This window comes from Anolis carolinensis, chromosome 1 (genome assembly GCF_035594765.1).
Source record: "Anolis carolinensis isolate JA03-04 chromosome 1, rAnoCar3.1.pri, whole genome shotgun sequence".
In the NCBI taxonomy this organism is placed as follows: Eukaryota; Metazoa; Chordata; class Lepidosauria; order Squamata; family Dactyloidae; genus Anolis; species Anolis carolinensis.
Window position 1 is genome coordinate 198,483,646 of NC_085841.1, and position 16,893 is coordinate 198,500,538.

General features: G+C 39.7%; 1 protein-coding gene across 1 annotated transcript in view; it reads right to left on the bottom strand.

Annotated features, from left to right (window-relative positions):
- Nucleotides 1–16,893, bottom strand: part of col5a2 (collagen type V alpha 2 chain) — a 200,118-nt gene that overhangs the window by 68,020 nt on the left and 115,205 nt on the right. The window contains exons 7-12 of the mRNA XM_008117582.3: nucleotides 10,204–10,311; nucleotides 7,240–7,317; nucleotides 4,039–4,083; nucleotides 2,842–2,895; nucleotides 2,539–2,592; nucleotides 1,509–1,562 (exon numbers count right to left, since the gene is read on the bottom strand). Coding sequence (XP_008115789.3) covers nucleotides 1,509–1,562; nucleotides 2,539–2,592; nucleotides 2,842–2,895; nucleotides 4,039–4,083; nucleotides 7,240–7,317; nucleotides 10,204–10,311 — 393 coding nt within the window. The remainder of the gene's footprint in view (nucleotides 1–1,508; nucleotides 1,563–2,538; nucleotides 2,593–2,841; nucleotides 2,896–4,038; nucleotides 4,084–7,239; nucleotides 7,318–10,203; nucleotides 10,312–16,893) is intronic.

Here is a 16,893-nt window from a genome sequence, read left to right on the forward strand (position 1 = left end):
TTCCATCATCAGCACCTTTCAATAAAAATCTACTGGCTTCTTATAAAGAATTGGACACCCCCCATGTTGAAAAGAAGAGGAAACCTCAGAAGATCTTATAGCAGAAAATGAACTGTGTAAGTTGCTTATAAATGCTGCTATTAGGCTGAGTTAACAGACTAAGCAAGCAGACTAATAACAACACAGAGCTGTGGGGAAGTTAAGGCAAGGTACAGAATCAATGAGAGAGGCAGAGGGGAAGGCAAGAGGAAAAGATGAAGTAAAAACAAGAAGTTAAGAAAATAGGCCAAGTGAACAAAGAGGAGCTGGTATACAACTGTTCCTGGCCAAGGCAAGAAGAAAAAATTGAAAAAGAAATAGGGATCCAATAGGAAATTATTTTCTACAATAATATGTGATCCATAGTGACTGGAATTAGAGATGTGTGTGAAAATTTTTCCTTCATTTCCTTCATGCTATTGTTTCTTTTCGACTGTTCGTCTACACAAAATGAATAATGACATTTTCATAGGAAACGAGGGGTAACACGAAAATGAAAGCCGCACAGTCCTCATGCTTGCTTTCGTTTTCCTTTTATTTCGGCCCCGTATCAATAAGCAGGTACTAACAGAGGGCTGCTTTTCCATTACAGCTGATGTGTACCAATGGGTCTTAATATTAATATTAATATTAGTTCATATTAATATTAATATTAATATTAATATTAAGAACAACAGTTATTCTGGAACCCTAAGCTCAGTCTGAGAAAGGAGTGCCTCCCCATGACAGGTGATGTATACTAATAGGGTTTAATATTAATATTAATATTAAGAACAACAGTTATTCTGGAATTCTAAGCTGAGTCTGAGAGAGGTCTGCTTCCCTATGACAGCTGAGGTGTACCAATGGGTCTTAATATTAATATTAATTTTAATAACAACAGTTATTCTGAGACTCTAAGCTGAGTCTGAGAGAGAGCTGTTTCCCCATGACAGCTGAGGTGCGCCAGTGGGTGTTAATAATAATAATATTATTAATAACAATAGTAGTCTGGGGAAGACCCAAATGTTTTAAAAGTTGATGGGTTAAAAGGGGTCAAAATGCTCCCCTCGTGTGTGGAGATTTTCACCCCTCTAGCCCAAAAACCGAGTGTGGGGGCGAGCCTCAGAAGCCCTCCCATTGCAGCCAATAGTCTGAAAATTTTTGTTTTTTGTAAGCTAGATGGAAATTCTGTTCATATAGGCGCCCCATTTTTGTTAGCAGGAACAAATACGAAAATGAGATAAAACAAATGAAACTACACAAAACGAACAGCAATTCCATACAAAAACACAACACTAACTGGAATTAATCCTTTCTTGGATTGTTCCTTCCTTGTTGGCTAAGAATGCAGATTTCTTAGACAATTAAAAAAAACTTGCTAAGCTACTTCAATTGAATAAGTGGTGTCTATGTTCCATTTTCAAGTTGATTTCTGTGCCAGCAAACTGAATGTACTATTTATTCCAAGGAAATGCTAATGAACATACTGGTGATCCTGGAAATCCAACTTCTCCAGGCTGTCCGGACCTCCCAGCTTCACCCTAAACAAAGCAAACCAAAACATCATAAACACTCAGGTGCATTTTAGTAGTCAGAAGATTAAAAATTTCACATTTCATATTTCTCTTGGTTAATTTGGACTACAAATATACTAAAGTTCAGACCTTATCAAAAAATACCATAAAATTATGGCCAGAGTTAGTGGTTGAGTGAAGGGACATATATACAAATTGTGAGTATTTTGTGAAAAAGCCCATGGAGTGTGCATACATGTATGTGGAGGTAGTCATGTCCTCAAGTGATTGTGAGATCGACCTAATTTCCTGTTGTGAAGCGCCCCATGAGGATATATATGGTATTCTACTTGATAGGGACAAATGTTTTTGCAGCGGTAAAAGAAATTAGAGGAGGGAATATAGTTATTGACATTTCTCTACTTCCTATGAGCAACTATACAGTGTGATTTTTACCTCCAAATAAGTGGTTTCAGATACTTCTGCTCTATTTAAAATAGAGTAACAAAGAACAGAAGAATGAGCATAGCATAGTGGGTTGAGTTGCACTTGGACTTCGGGAAACCACGGTCCAAATCCCCACTAAAACATGGAATTGGAAGCCCAGTGGGTAACCTCAGGCAAATCACACTATCAGCCTCAAAGGAAGGTAAGAGCAAACTCCCTCTGAAGAAATCTTGCCAAGAAAATCCTGTAATAGGGAGGCCATAAGTCAGAAATGACCTGAAGGCATACAATGCCACCAACAATAAAGATCAGGATTTTCTTTGTGGTGATTCTTTCCCTCAGGTCCTCTCTGATCAAGGAAGGATATTTTCCTACTTCTCTAAAGACTTTTAAAAATTATATAAATACATGCTGATTTAAGGAGGTTTTTGCCTTGTTAGTGACAGTTGGAACTCTAGCTATCCTGCATGTAAGCCACCCCAAGTCCTTTTTGGGAGATGGTTTGGCTTTCTGTGTTGTTTATTTGATCTCACAGCGAGTTGTTTACAAAACTTACATCTTCACCAGGTTTTCCAGGAGGACCCTCTGGGCCACGAACACCAGCTGGCCCCTAGCAAATTTTAAAAAAGAAAGAAATTAACAAACCGAGAAATTTCTAGGGGAAAAATATTGATTAACCCAGCAAAAAGATGAGAATTATTGAAAACTAGATAACAAACATTAGCTGACAATACAGATCTTGAGAAGTTTTGTCTACATATCTTCTGAAACAGTAGTGGCACAATGAGGATTTGCAATGGATCACTCCAAACCATTACACTTTCCCTGTCCCTTAAGAGGCATGTAAACATGAACTTACCATTGGTCCAGGGTCCCCATGTTCCCCAGGAGGGCCTGGCGGGCCTCTACCACCCTAAAAAGAATCACAGATCAATTAGAACTTGCAAAATTCTGTTAATAAAAAAGAAGCAGTATGATAATTAACATGATAAGCAATCTATCCAATGAAATTGTAATATATATAAAGTTGCAGCTGTAATTACAAATAAATATTATAACTTCATATATGTTACAATTTATATTTCATTGGATAGATTTGCAGGAATTGTTATACCACAATGCAAAGAGTCAATATTGTTCTCAAAAAGAATAATATCTTTTCTTTTCTTTTCTTTTCCCCATACGTGTGTAAGCAGTCCCAAGTCTCTTCGGGGAAATGGTGGCAGAATACAAGAATAAAGTTGTTACTATTATTATGATGATGATTATTATTTCATTTGCTTAAAACAGAAACTTTGCTAAATGTCATTGATCTCTGTCCATGTAATTGTAACCATTGAATTGTCCATAGGAGTGGCCTAAAAAGGGTGAACTGGCAGCACATGAAACAGCTCTGGTTAGATGGATGGTCATTCAAAAGACACATAGCTGCTGTGAGCTTTTTGAAGGGGGAGTGTCATATGACTGTAATTACAAATAAATATTTTATGAAAACAAAACCAGTGGTAATATGGTTTGCAGCAATAACAAAAATTATAGCTGCTACATTAAACACTATAAAATATCTATTGTTAATTAGGCTACCAGTAATACATTTTATTAGTGATAGGTGACTGAGGAGGGAATTGGGTGTAGGAACCCAATAACAATAAGGAAAACTTTTTGAGTAACCTATTTAAAGTAATGACATCCAGACAATGTAATTAATGTATTAATATATAATGGTAAACTACTATATATTCTCATAGGAATTGTCTATGGAAACTGAATGTAATAAACAGAGTATGGCCACAGAGAGGAAAATGAAACCTTGTGCCTTCATTTACTAATAGTATTATGATTGACAACATCTTGAATGGCTCCTTCTATTATTCAGATTAAAACAGGAATGGATTCACTGCCTATCAAGCATGAAACAATCCACTTCCCCTTTTGGGCAGAAAAAGAAGCTCATTCTCATAATAATAAGCAGTAAGCACCTATTGTTATTGCTTTTCCAAAAAGCAGTATATTATGCTATAAATTGTGCATACAATTTTTGAACAAAACTACTTACTGTTAGTCCTTGCGCACCTGGAGGACCTCTCGGACCCACAGGACCCTAGAAGCAAAGAGGAAAGAAAGAGTTATTAAACACACATAATTTGAAGAAAGGAATGTATCTGGAGAGAGTGGTTCAAAATATGCTGATACATGTATTCTATATCATTAAACAACTGTCTCAGAGATGGGAAACGTTGGTTTATGCTGTAGTTTTACTCCAACACACACAAATATCTGTATGTGTATGTGTGTATAGTACATATATCAATATATTGTACTATACCACTATACTGCAATATTATTATTAGTAATATTACTATATATATATATATATATATCAGCAAGCTATTCAGAAATTTTTGATTGCAACTATTTCCCTCCTGACTATCTAGCTTTCTGCTTAAAGCTGGGCAATTTCTAGATTTCATCCAAGGCTTAGCCAAGGATCCTTGAAACTGCCTTTTTCAGCTCCTTGGCATCCTCCTTGACCTCCTGCCATGAAAAAAAAAACCCTGAAAAAGCCAATTGCGCCCTGAGAAATTTCCATTATATACATGTTTACCATTCGCAGGATCCTATGTATGTTTTATGCTTAAAATAGCTTTGTGCTCTCAAAATAATTGGTAAACCAAGCACCTGGAGAATACAAATGTGGCCTTGGGAATATATCTTGTCTTGTACATGGCGTGGTTTAAAAATGCATGGGTGGGAAAATTGAAAATGCGACACAGATACATCACAGTGAGTATTCGACCACAGAAACTAGGTGATGTTACCAAAAGAAGTTACAAATAGAGAAATCATAAAAGTCCATTCAAAAGAGATGAGAAACTTGAACACATGATTTATGACGTTTCAAACAAAAATGCTCAAATTTATGTTTTGTATACAATCATGGGCACACATATCATGCATACACATGCTTTTAAAACGATTACACTAACCTACATCTGGCTATTTAGAAGAAAATCCATTGATCTACTATAGCATAACAGTGCAATTCTATACTTGTCTACTCAAAAACAAAGTTCATTGAGCTATAGATCAATTTTTGTTGGGGAAGAAAAATCCCTTCTGAATCTAAAATGTGTCAAAGTAGGCCAAAACATGACAAAATTTCTCTCCAGGTAATGCTGAGCAAAAATGTTTTGGGTTCTACTATCTTATGTGACCTTATCTATGAATAATCTCCTTAATAGAATTGAATAATTGAATTCATCATGTGTGAAGCTGTGCTATTTTATGCATAGGAAATTAGATTTAATAAAGAAAATCTTTCCATACAGCTTTTCTGTACATAGTCAAGGGTCCTTTACAATTTTCTTTGAAAAGATAGTCAAGTCAAAACTCTCCTGTTTTGTTTTGTAAGATAGGCCCTGCTATTGAAAAAAAACACAGATCAAGACTATTTTACAGCAAGTAGAGAGGACTGATTATTATATCTTTCTCTGGATTGTGAACTGTAACAGACATGCATAACCCAAGGATCAAAATGTATAAATATGTAAAGACACAAAATGGCAGAATTCTTTCTTTACTGCCTAAACCAAGGGAGAGAACGGAGTAGCTCACGGGATCCATGTGGCCCTTTCAAGGCTTTCCTGTGGACTTAGAGACCTTGGGCACCCACTGACCTTGCCTTCCTCTGAAGACTCATCCAAAAATATTTTAGCCCTAAAACTGAGTTTTAATTTAAAATTTTAAAAAAACTTTCTGAAACAGCCTTATTTTCTCTTTAAATGGAAGTAAGAAGTGAAAAATACATAATTTCCAGGCTGCCAAAAGGGTTCTGTGGGACACCAAAAATGAAAGTGCTCCTACATGAATCTCAAATATCCAATATAACGTAGAAGAGTTTTACCCAAAAAAAAAGTACAGTAGAACCCCGGTAGTCTGAGTTAAACGGGCGGACCTCAGCTCGGTCAACCCGGATCACTTGGATTACCAGGCTTCCTCTCCGTTGGGACGCAGGCTGGATCGGGAGGCGCTGCAAGCACCTCCCGATCCAGCCTACATCCCAACCGTGGAGAGGCCTCTCCGTGGGGACGCAGGCTGGATCGGGAGGCACTGCAAGCACCTCCCGATTCAGCCTGTGTCCCAACAGAGAGGCCACCCGCCCGCCCGTGCCTCGGCTCCTTCGTCACGCCGGGTGACGTCACACCGGTGCCCAGCGTGGCGAAGGAGCCAGCCGTACGTGTTGCTAGGTAGATAGCAAGCTACCTAGCCACACACAGGGGGCACCTCCCAAAGGGCGAGCACTCTGTGTGTGTTGCTAGGTAGCTTGCTATCTACCTAGCAACACACACGCCAGCGATTAGGTGAATGGGGGAGGGCCTTTGCGGCCCTCCCTGTTCACCTGATCGAATTGCACAGAGGCTCGGATGAGCGGGGCTCAGACGAAAGGGGTTTTACTGTATATGCCTGCGGGCCCATCTACATGGGACAAATTTGGGGGGGGGCATTTCGTCTTTCCTCCTCTCCTGTATCACTCTCGCACTCCAACCAGCATCAGTAGATATGATGACAACAACCACCTCCATCCAATTTCATACTCGGTGGTTGCCACTAAGCCAAGGATATAAGTTTTGGTGCCAGTGGGCCATGTGGAAACCATCTATCTACCAGACCAGCTCAGTGACATATAGAACCAGCCATTAAGCTGGTTTGGTGGCTGGCTATGTGGATTCCCCCAGTACTGATCTGGAATACCCCACTCCAAATCAACTTTGACTTTTCTAGCCTGTGTAGAGGGACCCCGCTGTATATTCGGAAGCTAGTAAAAAGGGTCCATTGACATGTCTCATTGTAGCCATTAGCACCTAGGGCCTGGTTGATGGGAACAAGAGTAAGACAATCACTATATTGAAACACACAGGTTATGGACTTCCCTATCCTCGAAATCCAGTGACATTTTTGCTTTCTGATAGCTCAATTTACACAAACTTTGATCCATGCACAAAATCATTACAAATATTCTGTATAAAATTACATACAGCGTATGAGATATATATAAAACATAAATGATTTCATGTTGACACACGGGTCCCATCTCCAAGGTATCATATATATGCATGTACTCCAAAATCCAGGGGGGAAATCAAAATATGGAACACTTTTGGTTCCAAATGTTTTGGATAAAGGATGCTCAACATGGATTTTCAAGATTGGGATAGGAATCTCGTGAGATAATCTAAGAGAAAAATAATGTTCTTACCACTGCCCCAGGCATGAATCCCATTTGACTAGCGAGTCCAGATTTCTCATCTAGTCCTGCCATCTGAGACGTAAATGGCTGTAAGTATAAAAACATTTACCATTAGAATTAGTATAGATTCAAGAAGCAGATTTTAAAAGATAAAGACCGAGGTGATGAGAAGATAAGCATTTCACCTATAATTGGTGAAATTTTTGCTACTAATTGGATATTTTAACCAGTAATAAGATGATGCACAAGAAGCACGCATGCTTCAGTTTCTATGATTTTGCCCACACAAGGACAAGCCCTGAGAGAAATGTCCATTTTGCAGTATATTTTTCATTCTCTTTCTCTTTCTCATTAAATCTATAAAGATGTATTCAAAAAAAGTGAAAAAATGACAATTACATGTTTGCTTTTCTCATCAAAATTGTGCTCGTGTTCTTGAAATTAAAGGGAAAATTGAGTCCTTGTCTACATTGGCTACTAATCTGGGGCCAATCCAGAGCAATATTATCAGACTTCCACCATCAACAATGATGGTGGCCATACAAACTGAGGTGAATCCTCTGTGACACTGTATCATTGTCCAGGTGATCCAGTGAGGCTGGCATTGCTGGCCCGTTCCCTTGTCCTCATATTGCTATCACCCCTCGCTAAGAAGCTCTCTGCAGGACCCTGGACATCATGGTCATGTCTACTGAAGCAATAAAGCGGATGGGGTGGGGGAGGTTATAATCAATAAAAAAGCAACCACACCCTTGTTAACATTGTGGATGCCCCATTATAATATCTGCAGATGAGACTGCAATGCCCAGGCTCATATAAGAAACTTCTTTGTCAATGAGGCAGTAGTGATGATGACACAAGGACAACCCATCCTCTTCCCTGCATTGATCACCACAGAATGGCAGCATACATGTGAACAATGGATCAAGTTGCATGGAACCTGATCCAGCTGTCAATAAGACTGAAAACCCCAAGAATGCTACCAAGTTCACAGGACACTGCAGAACAAGTTAAGATTAAGTCCAGATTCCTGCTAGAACACACTGGGTATCATGAAGACTGCTAGCAGCAGCTTTTAAGTACTGTTTAACACATGAAGACTCTCACACATCCTTGAATTTAGGCTATAATTTATGTATACGATCCTGAGAGGAAGCTCCATTTAACACAATGGTTCTTATTTCTAAGTGTGCATGTACAAGATGACATTGGTTATCCAATAATCATTGTTGAGTGAAGTAGTTTTCATTATCTTCCTCCATACACAGTTGACATATGTGATATTTAAAGGAAGATTGGAATTAGGGCTGAGGCATTGCCTGCTCTTCTGATTGATTCCGTCTACAAATACTCAGGACTGAATGAGGAAATCTCATATTCAAGTAATGTCCCTTGGGAAATTTCCAGTGCAGGCATGACACAGATCCGTGCTCATGATGCCTTGCTATGAGGATCCTCTGGATCAGCTCTCCTTTGGTGAGGAGGCGGGGGTGTGCGCACATGCGGTAGCTCCAAAATGGTGTTCCAAAGAAAATGGCGCCACAGGCAACTGCCTAATTTGCCTTATGGGTGAACCGCCCCTGCTCCTATGCCTGCTGGAGCCAGAGGGTGGTCGGGAAGATTGTCTGGACCAGTGGAAAGTTTTTTCCATCAGGAAATGCTTCCTTATACCTTATTTTCCTCTAACTGAATGAACACCTTGGTTTGCCTAAAAGGAGGTCTTGTCTCGCCCTCCGAACAGAATCTTAACTGTGATGCTTTATTTTGTAATTGTTACATATATATTAATGCTAAGACTTTCTGTAAAGATAGAGTATGTCTCACATATCTGCAGGGATACATTCCCAGATTTCTTGTAAATACAATATGCGAAACTTTAGATAATTGTGAACCCTTTTATTTTCAATTTTAAAAATGATGGAGATATTGATAAGAGGGTGTAGATTGTATAGTAGACCCTAAGTGAATAAGTGAAACCATGGATAAGTGAAAGTGTATATATTGAGTCCGTGTATATTGAAGTTGACTGAAATTGTTCCCAAAGTTCATTAATCATTTGTGTTTCAAAATTAATTCTTCCTCTACCCACATTTCACTTGTTTTCAAAAGTATATGAGTCCTACTTAAAAGGAAAATGTCTTATCCCCTCAATGAGGTTGGGTGTTGAAGAGTGTGAGAAATGAGCCAGAATTAAATTATCACTGCCTTTAACCTTGCCATCTATCACACTCACATGAACAGTAGCACTGTCCTTTCTCAAGGATGCAACATACAAACAGTAATCAAGAATAATTTCAAACTTAATTAAAAGGCAACCATTTATAATGAAAGCACCACTAATTAAACTTCACAAGGGCCAGAGGTAAATATCAATGTATGCACACATTTAAATCACTGTTCATGACACTCACGCAGCCCAGAATTCTGCCATTGCAAAAATGCTGACAAAGACTTTTCAGATAGCACCACTTACATGAGGTTATGAATCAAATGTCAGCAAACTGCTTCACTCTTTTAGCAAAATAGATCTCAAATATCAATTCTGCAGTCTAAGGAAACCAGCACTGCACCCTCAGAACCTGTGACCTTCTGAAATTTCATAGAAGTTCAAGGCATTCATACTACTTTGTTCATAGAGTTTAAGCTTTCAGAATATACAAAAAAGACTGAATGTTGATGAGGTGGGGGAATAGCAAAATGACAGATGCTTAGGCATTTCTGCCTTATTTATATAAAGGAAGTAAAGGTGCATCTACATTGTAGAATGAATGCAGTATGACAACACTTTAAGTGCGATGGCTCAATGCTATGGAATCCTGGTATTTCTAGTTCCCTAAATGTGCTCCAAAAGATTGGAAGAAGACTTGTGGGAGTCTCTTTCCATGACTGGATGGTGTCTGGTGTCTATTAAGAATAAATATAAAATAATTGAAGAGTTTCATCTGTTCACAGCCAATAAGAAAAATAACTTACTCTGCCCACTCCATCTGGTCCTGTGGATGGTTGTCCAGGAGGACCAGGGTCGCCAGGTTGTCCAGGTATACCAGGTTCTCCATCTAATCCTGGAGGACCACGGGCACCCTAAAGAGAGAAGTGACATAAAACAATATAAATGTATACAGAAGATGTGCAATGCAATAAAGTAGAGAGTTTATAAGAGTTGGAGCATGAAATCATGCATGCATACAATCAGTGCAGGACCCTCAGTTACTGAAGCTATCTGTAAAATGATAGATTTGCAAGATACAAGTCTCACACAGAGCCAACACAGCTCTGGGCTTTAATACTTTTATTTTAATGAAATCTGATAAAACATAAGACAGATAGATTGTAGACTTTTTTAAAGACTGCCATTATTCTGCCAAAGTAATTTTCTCCAAGAAGAATTCCAAATCCAAGGATTAACATTTTTCATCATGTCATTTTCTTATGAAAAACCATAGGCCTTAGATTTGGATGCATTCTATGTGGTAATAGCACTGAAGCATGTTCTAAAAACTTTTCCTAACAGACTGAGAAATTATAAAACATTGATATGAAAAAAGATGAAATTGATTAAATAACCTATACATTACAACCCGACGTTTACACTATTTCATACAAGATTTAAAATATGAAGATTTGCCCCCTTCCCTCTACATTTTGAGGGTGGAAAAGGGAGCAACATACATACATAAACAAACAAGTTCCCATTTTCCTTTATGTTGGCACAAACTGAAAGGAACAACTCATTCGAACACCATTCCAGGCATTTACTGTCATGATGTTCCATAACAATTTCTTTCTTTGCATGAGTCATATATGAAGCAGCAGTAAACACCGCTTAGGAAAAAAATGGGAGGAAAACTGGAATATCCGAAGAAATATTTCACAGAGCTACCTAGAATAAAACCTGAAGTGAACCTCATAGCCTTGTTCATTATGAGACTGCTCTGCCACTTTAACTTTGATATTGATGAATTCATGTTAGATTATGTAAAATTAGGAGATAGATCTACACTGTAGTATTAATACAGTTTTACACCTCTTTAATTGCCATGGTTCAATGCTATGATATTATTGGAGTTGTAGTTTTACAAAATCTTTAGCCTTCTCATGATGCTGGTGCCTCAACAAATTACAAATCCTAAAATTTCATAGCATTGAGCCATGGCAGTTAGAATAGTGACATTAGTTCTACAGGTGCAACCAAGGAGAAAGATGTTCATATGTCTGCTACCCCCATGAGAAATCTGTATAAAGACCAAGTTGCCTCAGTAAGAACAGATCACGGAACAACAGACTGGTTCAAGATTGGGAAAGGAGAGCGGCAGGGCTGCATACTTTCACCCTCCCTATTCAACTTGTACGCAGAATACATCATGCGACGTGCAGGGCTTGAGAAATCCAAGTCCAGAGTTAAAATTGCTGGAAGAAACTTTAACAACCTTAGGTATGCAGATGATACTACTCTGATGGCCCAAAAGTGAGGAAGAGCTGAGGAGCCTTATCACCAAGGTGAAAGAAAAAAGTGCAAAAGCCGGGCTGCAGTTAAACATCAAGAAAACTAAGATCATGGCAACCAGACCGATTGACAACTGGCAAATAGAGGGAGAAAACGTGGAGGTAGTGACAGACTTTATATTTCTACGCGTGAAGATCACTGCAGATGCAGACTGCAGCCAGGAAATCAGAAGACGTTTACTTCTTGGGAGGAGAGCAATGGCCAACCTTGACAAAATAGTGAAGAGCAGAGACATCACACTAGCAACGAAGGTCTGCATAGTCAAAGCAATGGTATTCCCCATAGTAACCTATGGATGCGAGAGCTGGACCATAAGGAAGGCTGAGAGAAGGAAGATAGATGCCTTTGAACTCTGGTGCTGGAGGAAAATCCTGAGAGTGCCTTGGACCGCAAGAAGATCCAACCAGTCCATCCTCCAGGAAATAATGCCCGGCTGCTCACTGGAGGGAAGAATATTAGAGGCAAAGCTGAAGTATTTTGGCCACATTATGAGGAGACAGGAAAGCTTGAAAAAGATCACGATGCTGGGGGAAATGGAAGGAAAAAGGAAGAGAGGCTGACCAAGGGCAAGATGGATGGACGGTATCCTTGAAGTGACTGGCTTGACCTTGAAGGAACTGGGGGCGGTGACGGCCGACAGGGAGCTCTGGCATGGACTGGTCCATGAGGTCACGAAGAGTGGGAGACGAGTAAACTACTGAGCAGCAGCAGCTACCCCCATGCTGATTTGGAATGGTATACTCCAGATCAGCATCTATGGTAGCTACACTGGGAGCCCCCAAGATGGTCCACGAGCTGCATGGGAGCTATACCATCAGCTCCTGAACCAACCCGGTGGCCGCATGGTGGCTGCAAAGGCAAGTGGTACTGAAACCTTTTTCCTGTTGCTCACCAACCACCCATACCTTGGAATGACAATATCCAACAGGCCAAGGAGATGGGGGGGGGGGCTGTAGGGAGAGAGGAGGAATCCCTTCCTACTTTGTTCACCTTGACACACTGGGTATTGTCATTTCAGGAGATGAGGGCACTGTTAAGGTAAGTTGGAGAGAAGCAATGTAAGTGCCATCCCCTTTCCCCAGGCTGGTATACAATCAACTGGACAACTTCCTGAACGAAAAGTAGCACAGTTGTTTACATGGGCCCAAAGTTGCTGGATAATTCAGATCTTTCAGAAAGCTCCAGAATATCCAGTGACTTCAGATTCATCCATGCATGGAAAATGGTGTGGAAAGACACTCAAAGATCTCACATTGCCTACTTCCTCACTGACACTCAAAGAATTGTACATACTCATGCATGAGTCAACGTCACATATAACTTGATGGCAGGTTTTGGAGACAAAATTGTAAGCGTTTGATAAGACCAAAGGATTAGTCGAGGGTCATTCTGCAGAGAGGAGAAAGCAACAATGTCATCTCCGAGGGCCAGTAGTCACAACAGCATCTACCGCCATTTCTCTGATAAGGCCTTCAAAAAGGGTCAGAAGCAGTAAAGAGGGTCGTGGTACTCTCTAATTGTTTTAGGTTCTCCTGGAATAAACTAAGTTCTTGCCTTTCACCAATTTACATGGAGAATGAAAATGTTCTTTTTTTTTATAAGAGTTAACGTACAGAACTCACATTGCTGAGTGGATAAGCTGACCCAGATTTGTGAGGCTGATTTTTGAAATTACAGTATCTAGATTTATACATGAGTATATAGAGTATAAATATACATGAGTATTTATATGTGAGTATATAGGGTAAGAAGCCCTGGTGGCGAAGTGTGTTAAAGCACTGACCTGCTGAACTTGCAGACCGAAAGGTCCCAGGTTCAAACCCCGGGAGTGGCGGGAGCGGCCGCTGTTAGTTCCAGCTCCTGCCAACCTAGCAGTTCGAAAACATGCCAATGTGAGTAGATCAATAGGTACTGCTCCAGTGGGAAGGTAAGAGCGCTCCATGCAGTCATGCCAGCCACATGACCTTGGAGGTGTCTACGGACAACGCTGGCTCTTCGGCTTAGAAATGGAGATGAGCACCAACCCCCAGAGTCAGACATGACTGGACTTAACATCAGGGGAAACCTTTACCTTTATATAGGGTAACTTCATTAGGGCCTCCACATGCCAACATGTCCTATATACCTAATAAGTCAAGCTGCAATTGCTATTGAAAGTGCATCACATTCCTAAACATCTACATATTTGTGGAGAGTGGGAGTAAGATCACAGTCACTGACTACACAAACACTGACACACAAAATCTCTATACATTAACTAGAAGATATGATAAATATTACATGTGTATTCCCTATGCAGGATCCCCATGCAGGTTGTGTTGTTTCTGATTTACTAATATATTAATACTAGGTAACACACAAATGGGTACTAATTTCTTCCCACCAATACATGATCAGCATATTCATTGATATTGTTCAATATGATTAGATGAGAAGAGCTTAGGTGTCCTCTCTTGGCCAAAAAGTTTACTGTAGGTCTTCTCTGAACAATGCTCCAATTTTAAGGGATATCATATTGATGTACAATGGTAGTCACCATAATAGCCTAAGTCTGGTGTCACCCTCATGGACTTATGAACAGATTTGCAAAAGCAATATCAGTATATTTACAATGAATAATAAGAACAGCATTTTATTGAAAAGGCATTGGTGCATGAATGCACTGAAATACAGGACAACTAATTTAAACACTGCCTTCCAAAGAAGGTCAGTCATGCTGCTTCTTATATCAACTTTTCCCAGAATGCAAAGCACAATGGAAACAAATAATTGCTCCAAAAAGTCACTAGATGGCATTGCATCCTACTGTTATTAATTCTTCTTTAGCTCAATACCAAAAGCAGATGTTGAAATGCTACAGCATGACTAAATGATCTCCAGCTGGAAAACTAATTTAGTGAAATCAACAACTGAAACTCAGTAGACACATTTCTTTATACAGCCTTTTGGTTCTCAGTATCATGTTAGAATTGCCAATTCAGAGTTCAGGCACAGGTGGCAGAATCTCCTTTCTATGCAATTCTTACAAGTACGCAAAGCCTTGCCAAGATCTAGACTCAGAGAGAAGATCTGTGCGACTCTCCAGAAGTTGTTAGGCTCCAATCCCCCTCATCACTCTCCCTTGACCAGAATAGGGCTGAAGGAAGTTGCAGTAATAATAATAATAATAATAATAATAATAATAATAATAATAATAAAACTTTATTTATACCCCGCCACCATCTCCCCGTGGGGACTCGGAGCGGCTTACATGGGGCAGAGGCCCAAACAACATAGAACAAAACATAGGCAACAAATAAAAATCACACTATAAAAAGATAAAACAGTAATACAATATATCAATTAAAAACAAAAATACAGGATAAAAATTTGCATTTAAAACAACCATCCCTTCTCTAAACCTTAATAACAAACTCAGCACAGACGTGTGCTTAATTTTAGAAAAGCAAAACTGATAAGTATGGTTACAATACTACAATATTTATTTATTTATTTATTTACTGTATTTTTATACCGCTTTTCTCACCCCTGGGCGGACTCAAAGCGGTGTACAACATAAAAAATGACAAAAATTAAATGCCAAACACATATATAAAAGCAATACTTAACATATCTAAATCAATAACATATAACTATGAATTAAAACTGCATTGAACTGGTTTATATGGCAAGGTAGATCCAACCTACATGGTGGGAGTCCCATCACTGCTCTTGTGCTGATATGGCTTTGGTTGCCATCATACAGCTGCATCTAACAAATTCAGATTCATAACAATCCTACCACATGGTAATACTTAAATATAATTGAAAGATGCCATCACAATAATGGACAATTTTGTCCCATTGTCTATTATGACTCTAGGAAGCAACTCTGGGAAGCAATGGCAAATGGTAACCACGAATTTTTTCACCTCTGGTTGAAAAAGGTCCATTGTACAATACCGACATTCAATTTATTTTATTTATTTATTTATTTACAGTATTTATATTCTGCCCTTCTCACCCTGAAGGGGACTCAGGGCGGATTACAATGAACACATATATGGCAAACATTCAATGCCAACAGACAATAACATACATTAGACAGACAGAGGCATTTTTAACATTTTTCCAGCTTCACGATTCCGGCCACAGGGGGAGCTGTTGCTTCACCGTCCAGTAGTGGCTGTACTTCCGCATTCCTTTCCTCGTGTTTTGCTGGCAGTTTTATGGTGTTGTAAATTAGCCTCCCGCATAAAGCGTCCCTAAATTTCCCTAATTGACAGGTGCAACTGTCTTTCGGGGCTGCATAGGTCAACAGCAAGCCGGTGTCAAGACCCAGGCTGCAGGGCACCAATAACCATACACAGAGGCCAGAATCTATCTAATATCTTTATTGAAGGAATATATAAAGTTAATAAAAACAAGTGTAGAAAATAGTCCAGAATTAGACCTTTCAGGAAAGGTCAGAATTAGTCCAAGAAAGCAATGTCCAATAAGAAATATTAAGGTCCAAAGTTGTAATCCAATAACCGAAACACTCACTTTGCCAAGCAAAGTGAGGGGAGATGACAAGGTCCTTTAGTCCATGAAACTTGAGCGAGGCTAGGAAATAACTTGATACTTGAAACAAGGCTTGAACGTGGAACAAGGTAACTAGGAACAAGAACAAGGTCCGTGGAATAACTTGGTAAAATCCGTGGTACAAGGCAAGGATTGGTCCTGGGAAACAAGGCAAAGTCCGTAGGTAAACAAAGGCTGGGAAGCAAGGCGAAGGCTGGATAGCAAGGCAAGGCTTGAGCGAGAGCGAGGCTTGAATCGGAGCGCGCTGTCCAGACACGACCCGCTCCGTAGGCTGACGAATTGACTCCGCGAAGTTACTACGCGGGTAAAACACCTAAATAGAGTCTAGCTTTCCCGCCGAAGCAGTTCTCTGGGAATCAGAACCGAAAGCTAACTCTGAGACCAGATGTGAGACTCCCCAAAGATTCTCACGAGAAGCAGTCTTAATTGGCCACATTCTTAGCTGCAATCCTTGCACTCCTGCGCGAAGCTGAATCCAAACTTCTCTGTTGTTTACAAAACTCCCGGCGCAAGAATACGGGAGAAGTAGGCTCTGGGCTTGTTTGACATACTTCTGGGAGACAACTTTCTTGCAGGTGCAAGGTTCCCAGATCTGC